Source organism: Chroicocephalus ridibundus, chromosome 8, assembly GCF_963924245.1.
Source record: "Chroicocephalus ridibundus chromosome 8, bChrRid1.1, whole genome shotgun sequence".
NCBI lineage: Eukaryota > Metazoa > Chordata > Aves > Charadriiformes > Laridae > Chroicocephalus > Chroicocephalus ridibundus.
Genome location: NC_086291.1, coordinates 49,048,601 through 49,064,630, shown reverse-complemented (window position 1 = coordinate 49,064,630; position 16,030 = coordinate 49,048,601). Strand labels below are relative to the sequence as shown.

General features: G+C 39.4%; 1 protein-coding gene across 10 annotated transcripts in view; it reads left to right on the top strand.

Moving 5' to 3' along the window:
* The window catches only part of UNKL (unk like zinc finger), a 52,959-nt gene that overhangs the window by 29,061 nt on the left and 7,868 nt on the right, over window positions 1-16,030 (top strand). For 6 of the 10 annotated variants that reach the window (XM_063345335.1, XM_063345334.1, XM_063345338.1 and 3 more), the window contains 4 exons: window positions 4,357-4,545; window positions 6,712-6,774; window positions 9,151-9,316; window positions 14,796-14,888. In XM_063345335.1, coding sequence (XP_063201405.1) covers window positions 4,357-4,545; window positions 6,712-6,774; window positions 9,151-9,316; window positions 14,796-14,888 — 511 coding nt within the window. Of the gene's footprint in view, window positions 1-4,356; window positions 4,546-6,711; window positions 6,775-9,150; window positions 9,317-9,451; window positions 10,615-14,795; window positions 14,889-16,030 lie in introns of those variants that run through there. The other 4 variants (XM_063345337.1, XM_063345341.1, XM_063345343.1 and 1 more) reach the window with 2 other exon arrangements.

Here is a 16,030-nt window from a genome sequence, read left to right as displayed (position 1 = left end):
TGTCACAGTTAAGAAGTCAGTGCTTGTCAGCTCAGGCACAGTAAGGATTGTGTGCCTTCATAGCTCATCCTGATTGCCGACTCAGTGCTAACATTCTGCTGCCTTCATTAAGCCTAAAATTGTCTTTTTAACTTCATAACTAAGATGGCTTGACTGTGATGATCAGTTACCACACTCATTTGGTAAATAATGGTTTGTTATGCTGTGATAATGCAACTGAGTTTGATTATGTGTGCATGGTGATGAATCATGCTTCCTTTACTGTGTAATTTGTGTTCTGAGACAGAGACATAGGAAGGAAATAAGTTACTTGAGAGCAAAATTAATTTTACGGCTTGATTAAAAATACCTACAGGTTTCCTCTTCCTGACATCTTCCCATCCACCCCCCACAAATGTAGGCAATCTAACAGGACATTTAAAGCCACAAGATATAATGCAAATCAAGACACTCAGGAAGCTGCGATTTTCGTAGGAAATATAGCTAGCTTTATAGGTATACATTTTCTCATTTTCTTTGTAGAGGTTCAGCTGTAAGAGGCCTAGTGTAGGCAAGAACCAAGGGAACCAATGTATCGTTTGTTCTACATGCTCCTTTTCTAAGCAATTTAACTGCAGTGAAAAATTAGTGACAAATGATTTCTTCATAAGAATCTACAATGCCAAAGTCTGTGTGGTTACAACATTATGAGGATGTGACCCTTGTTAAGGCAAGCTTGGCGTCTTTTGACTTGTGGTGTGTGAGAAATATTCAGGTGTCGTCCTATCGCAGAGATGGGAAATTGAAAAGTTGTTCTTTTGTAACCTCTGTGAAAGTGAGAGGTAATCTGAAATGTATCCAACTGCAGTGTTTAGTTAATCTTAAAAATTTGCAGCTGAGCCTTTGTAAAGTAAGGATTGTCACCAAGTAATGGTCTTTAATTAAATTAGACTCTAAATCCTTAGGCATTGAACTGTGTCCTTCCTGTGCTTACGTCTTTGAGTACACAGCACAGCAGATTTCCATTTTTAGGAGGGACGCATTCCTGAAGAGTACTTAAATCTGTTGGGCCTCTTTATCCCACATTCAGGAAATCAAATGCCACAAATCTTAAATTACATTTGTAGAGCAGTTTCCAAATACATTGAAGCTTCCTCCAGAGTTGAGGCAACTGTATGAATTCTAGCTTCTGTTGTTTGTGTGCCTGTCTTAATAAAGAAGAAAAAGACTAACAATTGGCAGTAGATTTCCTAGCATCAGTAGTGCTGAGGAGATTGCCATTCATGCCAACATTGCTACCAAAATGTAAATTCTGCAGCATGGAGGAACAAAAAGTGAACATTGGTAGTTTCCCTTCCTCCCTCTTGCACTCTTTTTGTCTCTAATACTAATGTCACACTCATTTTATGTGGGTACTGACGTTCGACTTACTTCATGTTACCTGTGAATCACAAGTCCCTCTTGATACAAAATACATCTTTGCTCACCATCTTGGCATCAATACTGCACTAAGTTGTATGGCTGTTTCTAGTCATAGGTTTCTTGGCATTTCTCAGATGTTCTTTGTATCTTACTCTGTACAAAGAGCATGAGAAATGAGAGATACAGGAGTAGTGGTCTTGCAGGCATATTGTAGCAAGCCATAAGGGGTGAACGAATATTTGAGGATAAACTTTTTCTTGTCATGTGAGTGGCAGTGTAACCTACGATGGTTTCTCTGCGGAGCCCACCTAGCCTTGAGTCGTATAGGACTGCTTTATTCCTGCTTTATTTGCATGAGTTCTTTATCTTCTTTGCAAGTTGAGTCACACAAATTTTGTGGTAGTTTGTAACCAGTTATTGAAACTTAACTAACTTTTCTTTTCTGAAAAATACAAAACACAGAGTAGAGGCTATCTCTGTCTATTGTCGTCCTGGTGGACTCTTCAGAGATTAAGACCAAAAGCCTAAACATGAATGTAATCAGATAATCCTGCCTGCATCTTAGGGGGCTGAGCAATTGTTTTAGCTTAGTAGTTCAGTTTTTCAGAGCAAAACTACCAAAATTGTATTGTAAAATTGTAATGCTTACAGCTCTATATGTATGTTAATGCCACCATTAATACCTACTGTAACCAAAAGGATCACATGAGTGGCACCTTATGGTCTTACCTAATGGTCTACCTACCTGATATCATCTGATCTTGACCAGTAAGTCTGCACCTCAGGCTCAGTACTTCCGAGTGAACAAGGGCATCATTCTCCACTTACGGTTGTTGTCAGCAGATTAGAGAACTCATCCTTAAATTGAGTGAGTAGCTAATCTAAATTAGTATCTTTCTTCAGGTGTTAGTCTGCCTTCACTGTCTAGTCATTTTATCTTACATATTTGTCTGCTGCATTAAGAAGCCTTGAGCTACCAGAAGTATGCTTGAAGTGTACTTACAAGATGTAACTGTTATTAATAAAAAGTGTTCAAAATCTTTTATTATGGAACTGAATACCTTAGCAAGTTTTTATTGACCAAAAAAAAAATATTTTCTTTAATTTCACTTAAGAGCAGTGGTTTTTTTCCTGGCAGTGTCCTTTTATTTTCTTTTTCTCTCTAGCATAAAGAAAGGATTTCAGTATTTTAGAGCTGAGCAAAGTGTGCAAACTGAGCATTGCATGCACAGGGGCAATCCTCAGTTTTGGATTTAGAGTAAACGGTAATAGAAAGAAAAACGTTGCACGTTGTAAGAAGCTTGTGGTCAAAACATGAATTCTTCAGCCTTTGACTTCAGAAAGAATTTTGTCGTAGTACACCTTGGCTATCCTATCAATTTAATTATTTTTGCTGTTGTGCCCACTTTTCTACTTCTGTCAGCTCTCAGGGTATATGCACATTTCAGACTGTTGTGTAGAGAGGCTGGCTTTGGATTTCAGAAGCAATCTAATTACAGAACTCCACACAGATAAATTTCATGACAGATTTTCTGTAGGGATAGGAGCGAATGAACGCATAGGTAATAGTCTTCAGACAGTATAGGGCTTGCGTTTGTTTGAGGTGGTTTTTTTCGGTCCAGGGTTAAGACCTGATCTAGGTTCATGTCTGTCCTCTACCTGATTTACAGGAATTTTAATCTGAAGTTGCTGCTGCTCAGGAGGGACGTTTTGACGTTATATTATTCTGGGGAGAGAGGTGTCTCCTGTTAAAATCTTGATTTGCTTAAAATACTTTCACATTCTTTGGAGCATAGAGTAAAATTAAGGGTTAGGGTCTTCCCTAAGTTGAGAGTTTAACAGTAAACTGTATAGTTATTCTTGTCTAGTCTGTCTGATTCAGTGTGTTTTTTGTATTTAAACAAACCGAAACAGCTTTGGCAGAATTTCACTTCATTATTGTATTGACTAGTTCATTTCCTTGAGAGCTAGTAGATTCTGTTGTGAAACAAGCAGAGAAGAGATTGAAATGTGTATCATCACTGAGTGTTCTAAGCACTGGGCTGTTAGGCATAAATGTAGGATGCAACTATTTCCATACTGCCTTGTGAGTCTAGTTGTAAATCTAGTTTAAGAAAATGGAACAGTTTACTTAAAAAATATGGAAACAAGCAATGCCCACAATTCCACCCTAACTTACTGTGGTAGGATGCTGGCACCTGAGTTCATAAATTTCAGGTTATCAGAATTGTACTTTAAGCAAAAAAAATTGCCCAGACCTACTTACAGGTTGTACCTTCAGCTTAAGCCTTTTACTTTAGAAGTTTAAAACTCTCTGGAAAATGTACAGCAGAACTAAAATTTATAAATTTCAGTCATGTTTTTAAATATTATAACGTTAATTTATTAATCAATAAACATTTTAATATTTTAAAATCTCAAAAAACAGCCTCTCAAGATTTACAAACAAGCACTGAGATGCTTTTTGCCAAGATTCTACATGTCGTCTTCTTTTTGAACTGCTTGGCTTGATCCGGATGAGTTCTTTTAAAGAGTGAAATATTGTATAATGCTTGCATTAAACCGTAAATTAAAAAATAGATGAATGTATGGAATCAGGGTTGTCAGAAAGCAAGTATTCCTTTATTGTAAATTAATATCCATTAACTAGAGCAATCTCCAACTGTGATTCATTTTGTGCGTAGGGACCAAACAAGGCTTTATTCTGGTGTGTACAAACCCATCTCCTTTTGACGTCTGTATATTTAAAATAGCTCCATGTTACTTTTGTCGTGTGCTACTTTTTTAAGCTAATACCAAAAATATATACAAATAAACCAAAGTTAGTGTTGTGTTTACGTAAGACTGAAATTAATTTATAATTACAACTGGTTGTGTTACAGAGGGAGACTATAGCTGTAAACATAAAAAAAATTATCATAGAGTATATTAGACACTGTTTTCTGTCTTCTACAGATTTGCTGTTCTTCAAGTCCAACTGTAACATCAAGTTCTGGTAGCAGTAGTTCTTTATCACCCCTTGGACCTCTTTGTAGACAGAGATCATTAGCAAATGGCATTTTGTGTTCTGAGTCTAGCACATCAGGTGTTTCTTCACCAACATCTAGCTATCCAAAAGCACCAGGCTTTGAACGAGAAGATCAGGTATGTGAATAATGTGGGTCTAGAAGTACAAATGCGATCTTAAGTTAAATTAGATTCAGCAGAAAATGTGGTCTGCCTTGTGTATCGGCACTGATTTTTGAAATTTAGGACACAGTTTGTAACTCTCTTCTTTAGTGAGCTAAACTGCATCAAATTACTTTAGAGTAAGGTCAAAGGCCAAAAACATGCAAACAGTCACTGCAGCTCAGCTGACATGAAGTAAATTCTAACCTTGCAGAAATGTTGTGATTGTCCTTTTGAGCCCACGTTGCCAAGAACAGAGCAAGATAACAATGGAAAAAAAATCATAACTAGACTTGGTAGGATTCGGTTTTTGTTATTGTTGCAAATTGATGGCAAAAAGGTGCATTAATTTCTGGCAGTTAATACTATTTATTAGTTCCAATCTTTGATTAATATCAGTCTGTTTCTTCTCCCACCTGCAGCTGCCATTCTCCTTGGACAAGTTGATTGCTGAGACAGACATAGATGATAAAATATAATAAGCCTCTTGAAGGGAGAGATCTGTAGCATTAGCAACGAGAGTGGTTGAAACTGAAGTTGGTGAGGAGTTATAATCCTTTAGTCAGGGGGGTGGGGAGAAAACAGGCAATGCTAGACACAGCTGGGAGAAGGGAAGACTGCTATTTTTCAGGGACGTGAAACAGCTCTGTTGGCCTACGAGAAAAAAGCTGAAAGCCCAGGATTTACCCGTTAAAGTTAATTTTTTCTCACTCTATTATAATACCAATTACACTTCTAAATTGTCAGAAAGGAACTGTTTAAAAAATTAGCTCCAGTGGCTCATATAAATAAGCTGCAGCCCATGCTGATCAGCCTTCTTGCAAAGCTGTGGCTTGTCAGAATTGATTTCTATAACCTGAGATGCGCAGAGAAGCAAGTGCAGAAGTAAAAGATGTAAAAAGAATGAAAGGAAGGATTTTGGTTTTGAAATGGTAACTTGTAGGTGCTGTCAAGATCAGCACCTATAACTTTAAAGATCTCCAGGGAGGATTTGCTTTCTTATGTAGGTGCTCAGACAGACTATAGGTTAGAGAGCCGATCATTGTGACAGGAAAGATTTCCAGCTCCCAATATTGGGATCAAGTGATCGTTGATCAAATGTCATGGAAGCAAGGCACTTACAGTATCAAATGGCTGCTTTCTGGGCAGGAGGCAGCAATAATTGAGAAATGGTGTAACCATTGGTGAAGATCTATTGTGCTGTTTTGGTGACAATTAGTGAGTAATGTACTGCTACAAAGAATGTGCCTCAGCGGCAGAAACGTCCTGTGCTTGCCTTTTAGCGGCCGCATTGAACCTGTCTAGAGAGAAAGCAGTGACGGACTTTGCAATTGACAAGAGTGTGGGGAAGCATGTAAAGAAAGAGGAGAGTTGGTACTGCTAGGGAGTTTTCACTACAAGACAGATTAGGAATCTCCCAAAGGAAACAAGGAACAGACACAACAAGACCACTCAAAGGCCACAGAAAAGAACCATTTTTCCTAAGGAGGCAGAGAGTATACCTTGCAGAGTTTACTGCGATTTGGGAAGTCACTGAAAATTACCGGCCTGAAAAGAGCAGAGATCCTTTGATCCTGCTCTGCAAGAACACAGTGGGCAAAAGGATATTACTTAGAATTCCCTTTTATTTATGTATGTCTCACTTGTTTCAAAAGTTAACGTATTACTAAATGGTGTTCAAAGAAAATCTGCCCTTATTTTTTAATATTTTTTCTGTGTTATTTGTAGCATGATCGCTTTAAGGGAAAATCTAGGCAGTTCCACTCAAACTTTTGCCTACCTCAGGCTTGTATCCCACCAGCCTCTTGGAGAAGTATTCCCCAGCTGGTGAGCGCTTGGGACATGTTATTTCTGTCACAGCGTAGTGCTAACATGACTACTCCATTTTTGGACCAGAAATAACTTGCATGTGTTCAATTATGCATATAAGTGGAACAATTGCAACTGCTGTTCCTTTTCCATGTAAATTTACTCTATAAGCATTAAAATTTAATTACCCATGTAGGACTGCAGTGAGGGAAATGAAGCCAGCCTGTTGAAGGTATCATTACAGAGATGCCACTGACCCTTCATAAACTAATAATATATTTTACAGCAATGACTCTTTAAGTTCATATATTACAGAGATTTTTCATCTTTCAGGCAAAGCATCGAAGCTTCCCAGCTGAGAATCCGCAGAAAATAAATGAACAAGACAACAAACAGGTATCACCAAAAGCTAAACACTGTAAATATTTTGCCCTTTTTGATAATTTATTAATGCAGTACCAAAGTTATGTGGCGCTTTACAATATAGTCTAAGGAAAATTTGTGCCCAGTGACAGGGCAAGAGGCAACGGGCACAAACTGAAACACAGGAGGTTCTGTCTAAATGTATGGAAATGCTTTTTTACAGTGTGCGTGAGACTGAGCATTGGAACAGATTGCCCAGGGAAGTTGTGGAGTCCCCCTCCTTGGGGTTATGGAAGGGCTGTCTGGACATGGTCCTGGGCAGCCAGCTCTAGGTTGTGTGAAAATGTACAATACGTGTGCTGCAGGGAGTACCAGGGATGAGAAGAATATGAGGCAATTTGAGGACGCTTTTGATCATAGCAAGTCCATGCAAGAGTTGTCACAGTGAAATTTTGGATTAACTGGCTTTGAGGATGGATTGATAAAATTTAAGGAAGGCCAGAAGGAAGACGATGATACAGTTGTTCAAGCATCAGATACTCAAAACTAGAAGAATAGTTAAAGTGACAGGGAAGAGGGCATAGCTTTGACCTGTGATGAAGCTAAATACATCGAGTGTTAGAGGTCATTCTATATATGCAAAGGAGCTTAAAACTCTCCCAGCTTTGCACTGCTAGAACAAGAACCCTGATGTTTTGTTAATGACAATGATCAAGATAAATGAGAACAAAAGTTTTAGCATTTGCCATTCGTGCAGCCTCACAGGAGTGTATAATCTAAAGTGGAGGATTAAAATGTATCTTGCATTTAAAAAGTAGGAGGAGTGGTGCAGCATAAATAAGGAGAGAAAACACGAGACAGTTAGAGGTGGATCCCGTGAGTTCTGTGGAGAAGAGTTAGCACATGAAGCAGATTAAAAATATACATTGGGGTTTTTTTTCCCTACAAGTCTATAAATTAGTAAGAGTGGCAATGTAATGATAAAACTGTTGACATATTTTTTTAAATAATCTTTCTATCGGGTCTCATTTCTGTTTATTATGTCTCTCTGTTCTGTTTAGATATCACCCAGAGCAGAGTTTTGAAGTCACAGATAGGGTCAGTCTCTTCCTCTGTCAAAACAGGAGGAGGAAAGGAGTCTTTGAGCTGCAGAAGGTTGGGGTGGGCTTCGAGCATCATTTCAAGAATCTAATCTAGTAGAAGGTGTCCCTGCCTACAGCAGAGGGGTTGGACTAGATGATCTTTAAAGGTCCCTTCCAACCCAAACCATTCTATGATTCTCTGGAGGTCTGCAGTCCATCCCTCCCCTTGTCAAAGTGGGGTCAGCTAGAGCAGGTTGCTCAGGGCCTTGCCTAGTAGTGTTTTGAATATCTCCAAAAATGAAGACTCCACAGCCTCTTTGGGTAACATGTTCCAGTGTCTGGCCACCATCTCAGTAAAAACATTTTTGTGTCTAAGTGAAACTTTCTGTATTTCAGTTTGTGCCCATTTTTAAAGAAAAAAATATTCATTCTCATGGTCATTATCGGCCTCAATCTTGCACTATATCTATCTTTGAAATAGCAATTTTCTGTGGTATTGGTAGAAATCAGGAGAGTAGATACTGCACAATCACTGCTTGTCACACAGAAGGCAATGAGAGGATGCATGGATTGATTCAGTCACAATTAAATGGTTTTTTTATTAACTAAAAGATTGAGGGAATAAATACACAATAAAAGGAGTTAATATACTAGAAACTCCGCACCAAGTCCCTGTAGACTTTGTGAAGTTATTTTCCATTTTAAAATTTTACATGGTTACATTTTGTGTGCTTTTCTAATGTTTTTATAATTTAAACGTGTGATTTGTATGAAAAAATGTTCAGCTAGAAAGAAGTAGCGCAGGTACAGGTCATTATATAGCATGTTACATGTGCGCAGTGGAGTCATGTTTCTCACCTACCTAAACTGAAGATCAGTTTATGCACCAATTGCATTTAGATTAAAAGAGAAAATTTACAGATCAAAAAAACCAATATAGAATATAATTTGCATACAAATGCATAATGAAATGGTACAATTCCTCAATAGATATTTTCCTTTTGAAAAGGAGCATCAAACTTCAGCTAACTGATTATGTTTGTAGAGCTTATTTGCAATACCTTATTGTTTTAATACCTTGTTTCTGAAAACAGTTCCTTCGTATGGCTGGTCTCATGATGGCCAGCCACATTGGAGAAATGCACTTGCTGGTAAATGATAAGGAAAATTATCCTAATCTGTTCATTCAGAGAATTCTTATGGTTTTCTTTCTGATAGAATTAAAATAACTACTTTTAAAAATAGATTCTGTTTGTTTTATACGGTTGTACACACATCTGTGTGTGATTGTGTGTCTATACATATGTTGTTTGGGTTTTTTTAACAGAACCATCTCAGTGTTTTTTCAGCAGTTAACCCTCTTGCTTCAAGTATAACTTCCAGTCTGGCCTCCAGCGTTGGATCAGATAGTTCATCTCCTACAACAGTCTCTGCTATCGGTGCCAAAGCTCTCCCATTCTATTCTGGCAGTAACACAGTTGAATCAGTAATAGGTAAGTCTTAACATTTCATCTCTGATTGTACACGTTTTGTTGCATTATTCAAGTTGTTCTTGTTTCACCATAGGTTCAAAGAGCTTATTGGTAAAGACAGTAATGATGTATACACCTGCTTTATTATATGTAATTAAATGCAATATCTGAAATTTAATTTAAATGTTTTCACCCAGTATCATTATTTTTCACAAGGTCTCCAACATGAGCACAGGAATGAGTGAATGGGACATTTAAACTGGAATTTTGGCATTGGTATTGGACAGTGATTTAAAAAAATATGTAAAACCTTTGTAATGCAACTCACTGTGTTGCTAGAAGTACTGTCTCCTCAACTTCTGTTGGTGTGCTGAGGAGATTTAACTTTTTTTTTTAATGTTACTATAATAGGTGCAATTTCAGATCTTACCGTGTTCACATGAAAATGGGAGATTTTTCTTTGGCTGACTGCATATTCTCCAGTCTGGTTATTTTTATATTCAAGGACAAAATCTTTTGTTCACAGTATGTGGGCCAGATCTGAAAGGACACAAAGAGGAGGAGCCCTTGCTTTGTGGGTGCACAAGACAGGTTCTGGGAAATATTCACTTCCAAAATTTCTGTCACTAGCCCAGAGCCTTTCCCATGCTTCCAACCAGCAAGGCTGTTTATGTGGAAGATGGTAAAAGGTGATAAATATTTCAGTAATAATTAGATGCTGGCAACTGGTCATGGTACTCCTGCTGTGGTCTCACAGGTGCTGGATAGAGAGGAATAATCACCTTCCCCGGCCTCCTGGCTACACTTTCACTAATGCAGGCCAGTGTGCTGTCAGCTTTTGCCACAGAATATGCTGAACGTGTTGTTCGTCAGAATTCCTAAGTCTTTTCTGCAATGCTGCTTCCTGATCATTTGGCCCCCAGCCTGTACTGTTGCAAGGGATTATTCAGTCCCAGGTGCAGTATTGTTGTATTTGCCTTTGTTGAACTTCATGAGGTTTCCATCAGTCCTGTTCTCCAGCCTTTTGAGATCCCTCTAAATGTCAGTCCTGCCATTGAGCATGTCAGCTGCTCCTCTTAATCTAGCGTTATCCACAAACTCGTTGAAATTCGTGGCACTTTTAAACAGAATGTGGTTTATTCAGGAGGCTGTGGCAGGGAATGTCGTGATTTGAAAGATGCTGTACTTCCCATTCTGTGGCTAAGTCACGTGAGCAGGGACTTGCTGTGATTAGCTGGGGTACTTGAAGCTTTCTGTGTTTAAATCGATGTGTAGCAGCGACCAGGAGACTGCAGGCAGTGAGTCAGCATTTCAGCATGGTAAGTTAGGCATTCACTCTTTTAATCTTTTTAGGAAAGAAATCTATGCAGAATATTAAATGATGGATCTTTTTCTGCAGTCTCACAAGTATATAGCCTGCTTTCTTTAAAGGTTTGTTTGGTGGTCTGTGTGTTAGAACAGAAAATAGATTTTAAATTATTTTTAAATTTCAGAACTAGAATGAGCAGAATTTTAGTTTTTATTCTATGCAAGTAATACAATTTCATTGCTTACAGTTAATATTTTGATATATACTATGGAATGAAATCACATTTTTGTCAAGATAAACATTACTTCTAGAATAAGTAGAGACTAGTTGTCTGTAACAAGTTACTCATGTAACAATAAAAAACACGGTCTAATTTCTGTATACGAGATGTGGTGCTAATTCAGTATAATTTTTAAATTGTGATATACTAAACAAGTGTTGCAAAGTCATTTAAACAGTGATATGCTATGTTTCCCATGTCCCAGTTTGATTATATTATTGAGCATAAGAAACTCTTGATTCCTCCAAGTTAGAATATGCCTCTGCTGTCTACGGATATTTTTCTAAACCAGCTTTCAGTATGTTATGTTTGTAAACAGAAAATGAGTCATAAAATAAATCTCATGTATGTATAAGTAAGTATACTTTATGGTAACTGTGTAGATTTTGGTTTATTTCCTTAAAAGAATTTCAGATATGTATAAATCCTTTTTCCAGAGTTCTGTTTCATGGATATACAGGATGGCATTAAAAATAAAGTGCTGCATGTAATCTGAATAGAGCAGAAAATTAAGATGTTACTGTAGAACAGAAAATAAATACATAGTGTTCTCATGGGAAGTGGTGGATTGAAGAATCATAAAAAAAAGGGGGATAGAAAAAGAGCTGCAGCAAGGGAAGGGGCTAGGTGATTATGGGGAAAGGGGATGAACGGATTTGTGTAAAGGATTAGGGCAAATACAGGACAAATTAGCAAGGACTGAGGAAGCTTTGTCAGACAGTGGCGGCTGTGGCCCTTTGTGTCGCCCTTTATCTTGATCTCACAGGGAGCTCCAAGCCCTCTCTTTCTCCTGTGTAATAGTCCCCAAGAGCTGGGCAAGAGAAGGGTGCAGGGCAGTTGGGAATAAGCATACCAATTACCTACAACTAGTATTTAGCATCGAGGCTTGGACAATACGTTGAAAACTGAGGAATGATGGAGTGGAAGAAGGTATATTGCTGCAGTCTATTCCTGTCAGAGTCAAGGGAGATTGGTTAAGTTGTCTGGTGGTGGTCTAGTAAAGAGAAGAAAGAAGCGTTATCTGAGAACATAAAGGCTGCAGGGTGTTTGAAGTTCTCCTGAAAATTACAAAAAAGAAAAAAAAGAAAAAGAAAAAAAGAAAATATTTTTAAAGATAATACAGAAATTAGGTAAGCAAAGCGTCAAAGGAGACAGATTTGGGCAGCAGTGAAGGGAACGACTCAAGTGGCAGTAGGGAGAAGGTGGGACCTTAACATTAGGGGACATCTGCCAGCCTGATACTCCACCCTGTTGTCTGTGTTTGTTAGGTCTGGGTGGGTGGTCTTCCCCTGGGAATGTTTTGGTTGCTTCCCTGCTTTCTATTGGATACTCAAGGATGGGGATGTTACTTGTCTGGAAGACTTGCCATTCAAGGAAAATCGATGTCTCTCCTTTTGCTTCCCATATATGTTGGTTGTGATCTTAAGATGCTGTATGTGTTCTCGCCCTGCACTCCACTGACTTTCCACCCTGTCAGGTGGAATCTGAGAGAGCTGGAAGGTATCAGAAATTAAGCTTCGAAAATCTAGATAATAAACAGTAAGGAAATGTGTCGGTCCTTTTTGTGGTAGAGGAGGAGGAGTGTGGCAGAATGAGTTAAGGCCTCGCATGAGGAGAACGTGACAGGTTATTGATTTAGATGGGCTGCAGGCTTAATTTGATCTGCTGTTTGAGCAGTATCATTTATGTGTATCATTTATGATATCATTGTGTTTCATTCCTGCTTGTCGTACTTGCGCAGCAACATACTGAGCCCGACCCTGCAAATAACTTCAAATATTAATAACATCTGGGTGATGTGGGGAATTGCAAGAGCTTGAAAAAAACCAGTTTGTTTTCCTGTTTAAAGATAATGACGGTGCTAATAATGGGATTTTAAAGCCTCTCTTTTCATGACTGAGAGAATTTTGAATTTTTTGAAAGAAAGTGGAACAGCTTCACTTAGTGAAAGTGAGAGGGATCTCTCTCAGAACATCCTGCAGCGTAGCGATGAGAGGTTTGCTCTCACAGGTGTATGGCGTTTTTGCACAAAGGATGTTGAGACAGGTTCACACGCGTGAAGATTTATTAGTGGGTTGCATAGCTGATGCCATATAATGGTGAAAATTATTTCCAGGTAAATATAAAAACATAAGAAAAGAGAGAGACAAGAAAGGGAAAGAGAAAACTGTCCCAGCGGCCGGGTGGGAAAAGAAGTGACAGGCAGGGTAGATGAGTGTCCTCTGTTGGGCATCCTTTCCAGTGCAGTGTCTGGTTCTCTCCCACATATTACTTTTCCCATATTAACTGTACTATACTATAGCTTTTCATCAAGACCATCCCAAACTCCTTATGGGCTTTTACTGCTTATGATGTTATTAGTGTTAATTGGAGCACATGTTGGTCAGTGGATATGTGCTAACTGGCTGTTGAGTGGTGTCCAAAGATATTATTGCGCCCCTCTAATGTAAATGAAAAGCTACAATCAGGAGTAGGAGAAGAGAAAGGAAGCGTGATTCTCACACCAGTGGCAGGTGCCAGATGGTGAGTGTAACGATGGTGAGCGTGAGAACAAGCAAGGAAGCACAGGGCCCCAGCAACTCTGGAAGGTACTGCCAGAGCAGGTGGGTGAAAGGGCAAGATAGGAGGCGAAAGTGTTGGAGATGAAAGGCCCTTACCTATGTAAAAGGCAAAGGTAGGGAAGGCACAGTGCAGCAATGGGGATCCCAAACCCGGTATGGAAGAGGGACTTTTAATCTGGGTTTCACACAACATGTGTGGCACTCTAAGCCTTGAGTCATCAAGTAAAAGGAGGCCATCTCTCCCCTCCTTACTGCAGTGTATAGAAGGACTGGCTTTAGGCACCTCTCTCCAACAGAAGGTTATTGCTGGAAAACTTTGAAAGGCTAGGGCATATCCCTTCAGGCCAAAATGATGATGCAGAGACCTTCCTCCCTCTGACTGCTGGACACCAAGCTGCTTTGTCAGCACTGCTGAAAGATAAGGATTATTGTTTGGGCACAACTCCGTACTAATAAAGTTGTGTTGTTTGTGAGACCCAGACTAGTAACTCTTCACAAAGAGCTATGTTAACTCTTGGGTGTCTTTGTCATGAGCATCATTGTGTAGTATGTGAACTTTATCTCTTGGCTGGTAGCTGCTTCTGGCCAGCTTAGGCAGTTTCCTGCTGAGCACTGTTCTGTGGATCCTGCTTCTGGGTCAGTATCTCCCTTCATGTATTATCTGGAGCTCCAAGACTGTGCAGCCTATTAGATAGCCTAGTCAACATTAGAAAAATGCCTATATGTAATAACACTGCACTGATCTTCTATTAATGATCCAAATGGGTCTTCCAATTTCTGACTTTTAGCACTTTTACAACTGTCTAGTATTTCTGCCAAAGATTTTCTGCAGGTTACAGTGCCTAATGTTTAGGATTAGGCTATGAGAGAGGAATCAGGCTAATTCCAGAGGGATCAAGAGATCCCTTTTGGATCTTCTGTAAACTTTTACACAAGCCAGTGTGTCTTTTATTTCTGTTTGTTCCTTTTCAACTCACTTAGGCTTTATGCAAGTTTTCAATAATGATTTTCAACATAAAACCTAAAAATTCTTTACAAAGGCGATCACTATCACTGACTACAGTGACTGGGATAGTCACTTCCCTACCTGTAAAATCAGCATTTACAGAGGCTTCTCACCAGCTTAAAGAGCTGTAATAGCTTATGTATGAAAGTTTTCCCTTTTAGAAAATCCAGAGGATATCCTTCACTGTGTGTCAGTAGTATGCTTAAGATCATAACCTAGATGTGAAAACACTATGATGGAAACACTAACATAAATAGTCAGATAAAGTTTCCTCATTTCAGCCATCATGATAGTTTGATGGATAATTCAAGGATAATTCATTGATACAATGTTTTGTTTAACAGGTTCTGCTTTAGATTTGCATTTTAATGATGTGAACGTCGCATCCATAGATAGAGAATTAGAAGATCAAGAAGGCAGTGACCTTGGATTAGCAAGTAAGAGGTCCAATTTGTAAAACTATAGTCATTTAAAATATCCTCCTTTTTTACCTTGCTAAACTTTTACTCATCAAAATAGTTATGTACAGCAAAGACTTTGAAAAAAAAAGTCCTCAGTTTTGTTCCAGCTGGTTAACTTTGTGGTATAAAGGGATTGTACCGCTATCATCCTGTTTGTATTTTGCAAGGGATCCGTCCAGTAACTGTTTTATTGTTTATTTGTTTTTATTTTAACATGCTTAATGACCTGGGCCCTTGGGCGTAATAGTTTATGGAAGGACTTGCATGCGCTCACAGGAAGGCATTATGCTGGAGTGCTTGCATGCTGAGTGCTGCAAAGTCTGGCTGCAGGCACTATGTGCTGTGGGGGCCGACAAGGGGGGAGTGGGGACAAGTCTTGATGAGAAAGAACTAGCAACCTTTAGGACTTCAACACTTGCAAGTTAGAGACTTAATCTTCCTATGAATCTAACCTGGAAGGAGCAATTTAGTTGAAAGTCTGTTGGGAAGTATTCAGCCATTTGGCCTCTTCTGGGAAAGGAGAGGAGAGGAAGACATAGCAAAGGAGAGCAGTGCAGGGAAGAGACAGCAGGGAGGAAGGATGAAGAGGGGGAACAGCAAGAAATTAAAATGCCACCTTTTCTTTGTGGTCAGTTCATAATAGTTCCTCTCTGCTGCTCCTTCCTCCTCACACTTGTCCCTGCTCCAGCGTAGGTCCTCTCCAGGGGCCACAGTTCCTGTCAGGAGAACCTGTGCCAGCATACGCTCTCCATGGGCTGTGGTTCCTTCAGGCAATAGCCACCTGCACCAACCCAGTCCTGTCTACAGGCTGCAGGGAAATTCCTGCTTGTACCGTAGTCTCTTCCATGGGGTGTAGGGAAATACCTGTTCCACCATGGTCTCTTCCAAATCTTCCATGGTCTGCAGGGGAACATCTGCTCCAGGGGAATATCTGCTCGGGTGACTGGAGCACCTCCTCTACTTCCTTCTTTCCTGACCCTGGTGTTCGCAGGGCTGTTTCTTGCACCTTTTGTTCCCTCCTTCTCTGCCTGTGTGGCATTTTTTTTGCCTTTCTTAAATACGTTCTCCCAGAGGTGCCACCAGTGTGGCTGAAGGGTGCAGCTGTGTCCTGCAGCAAG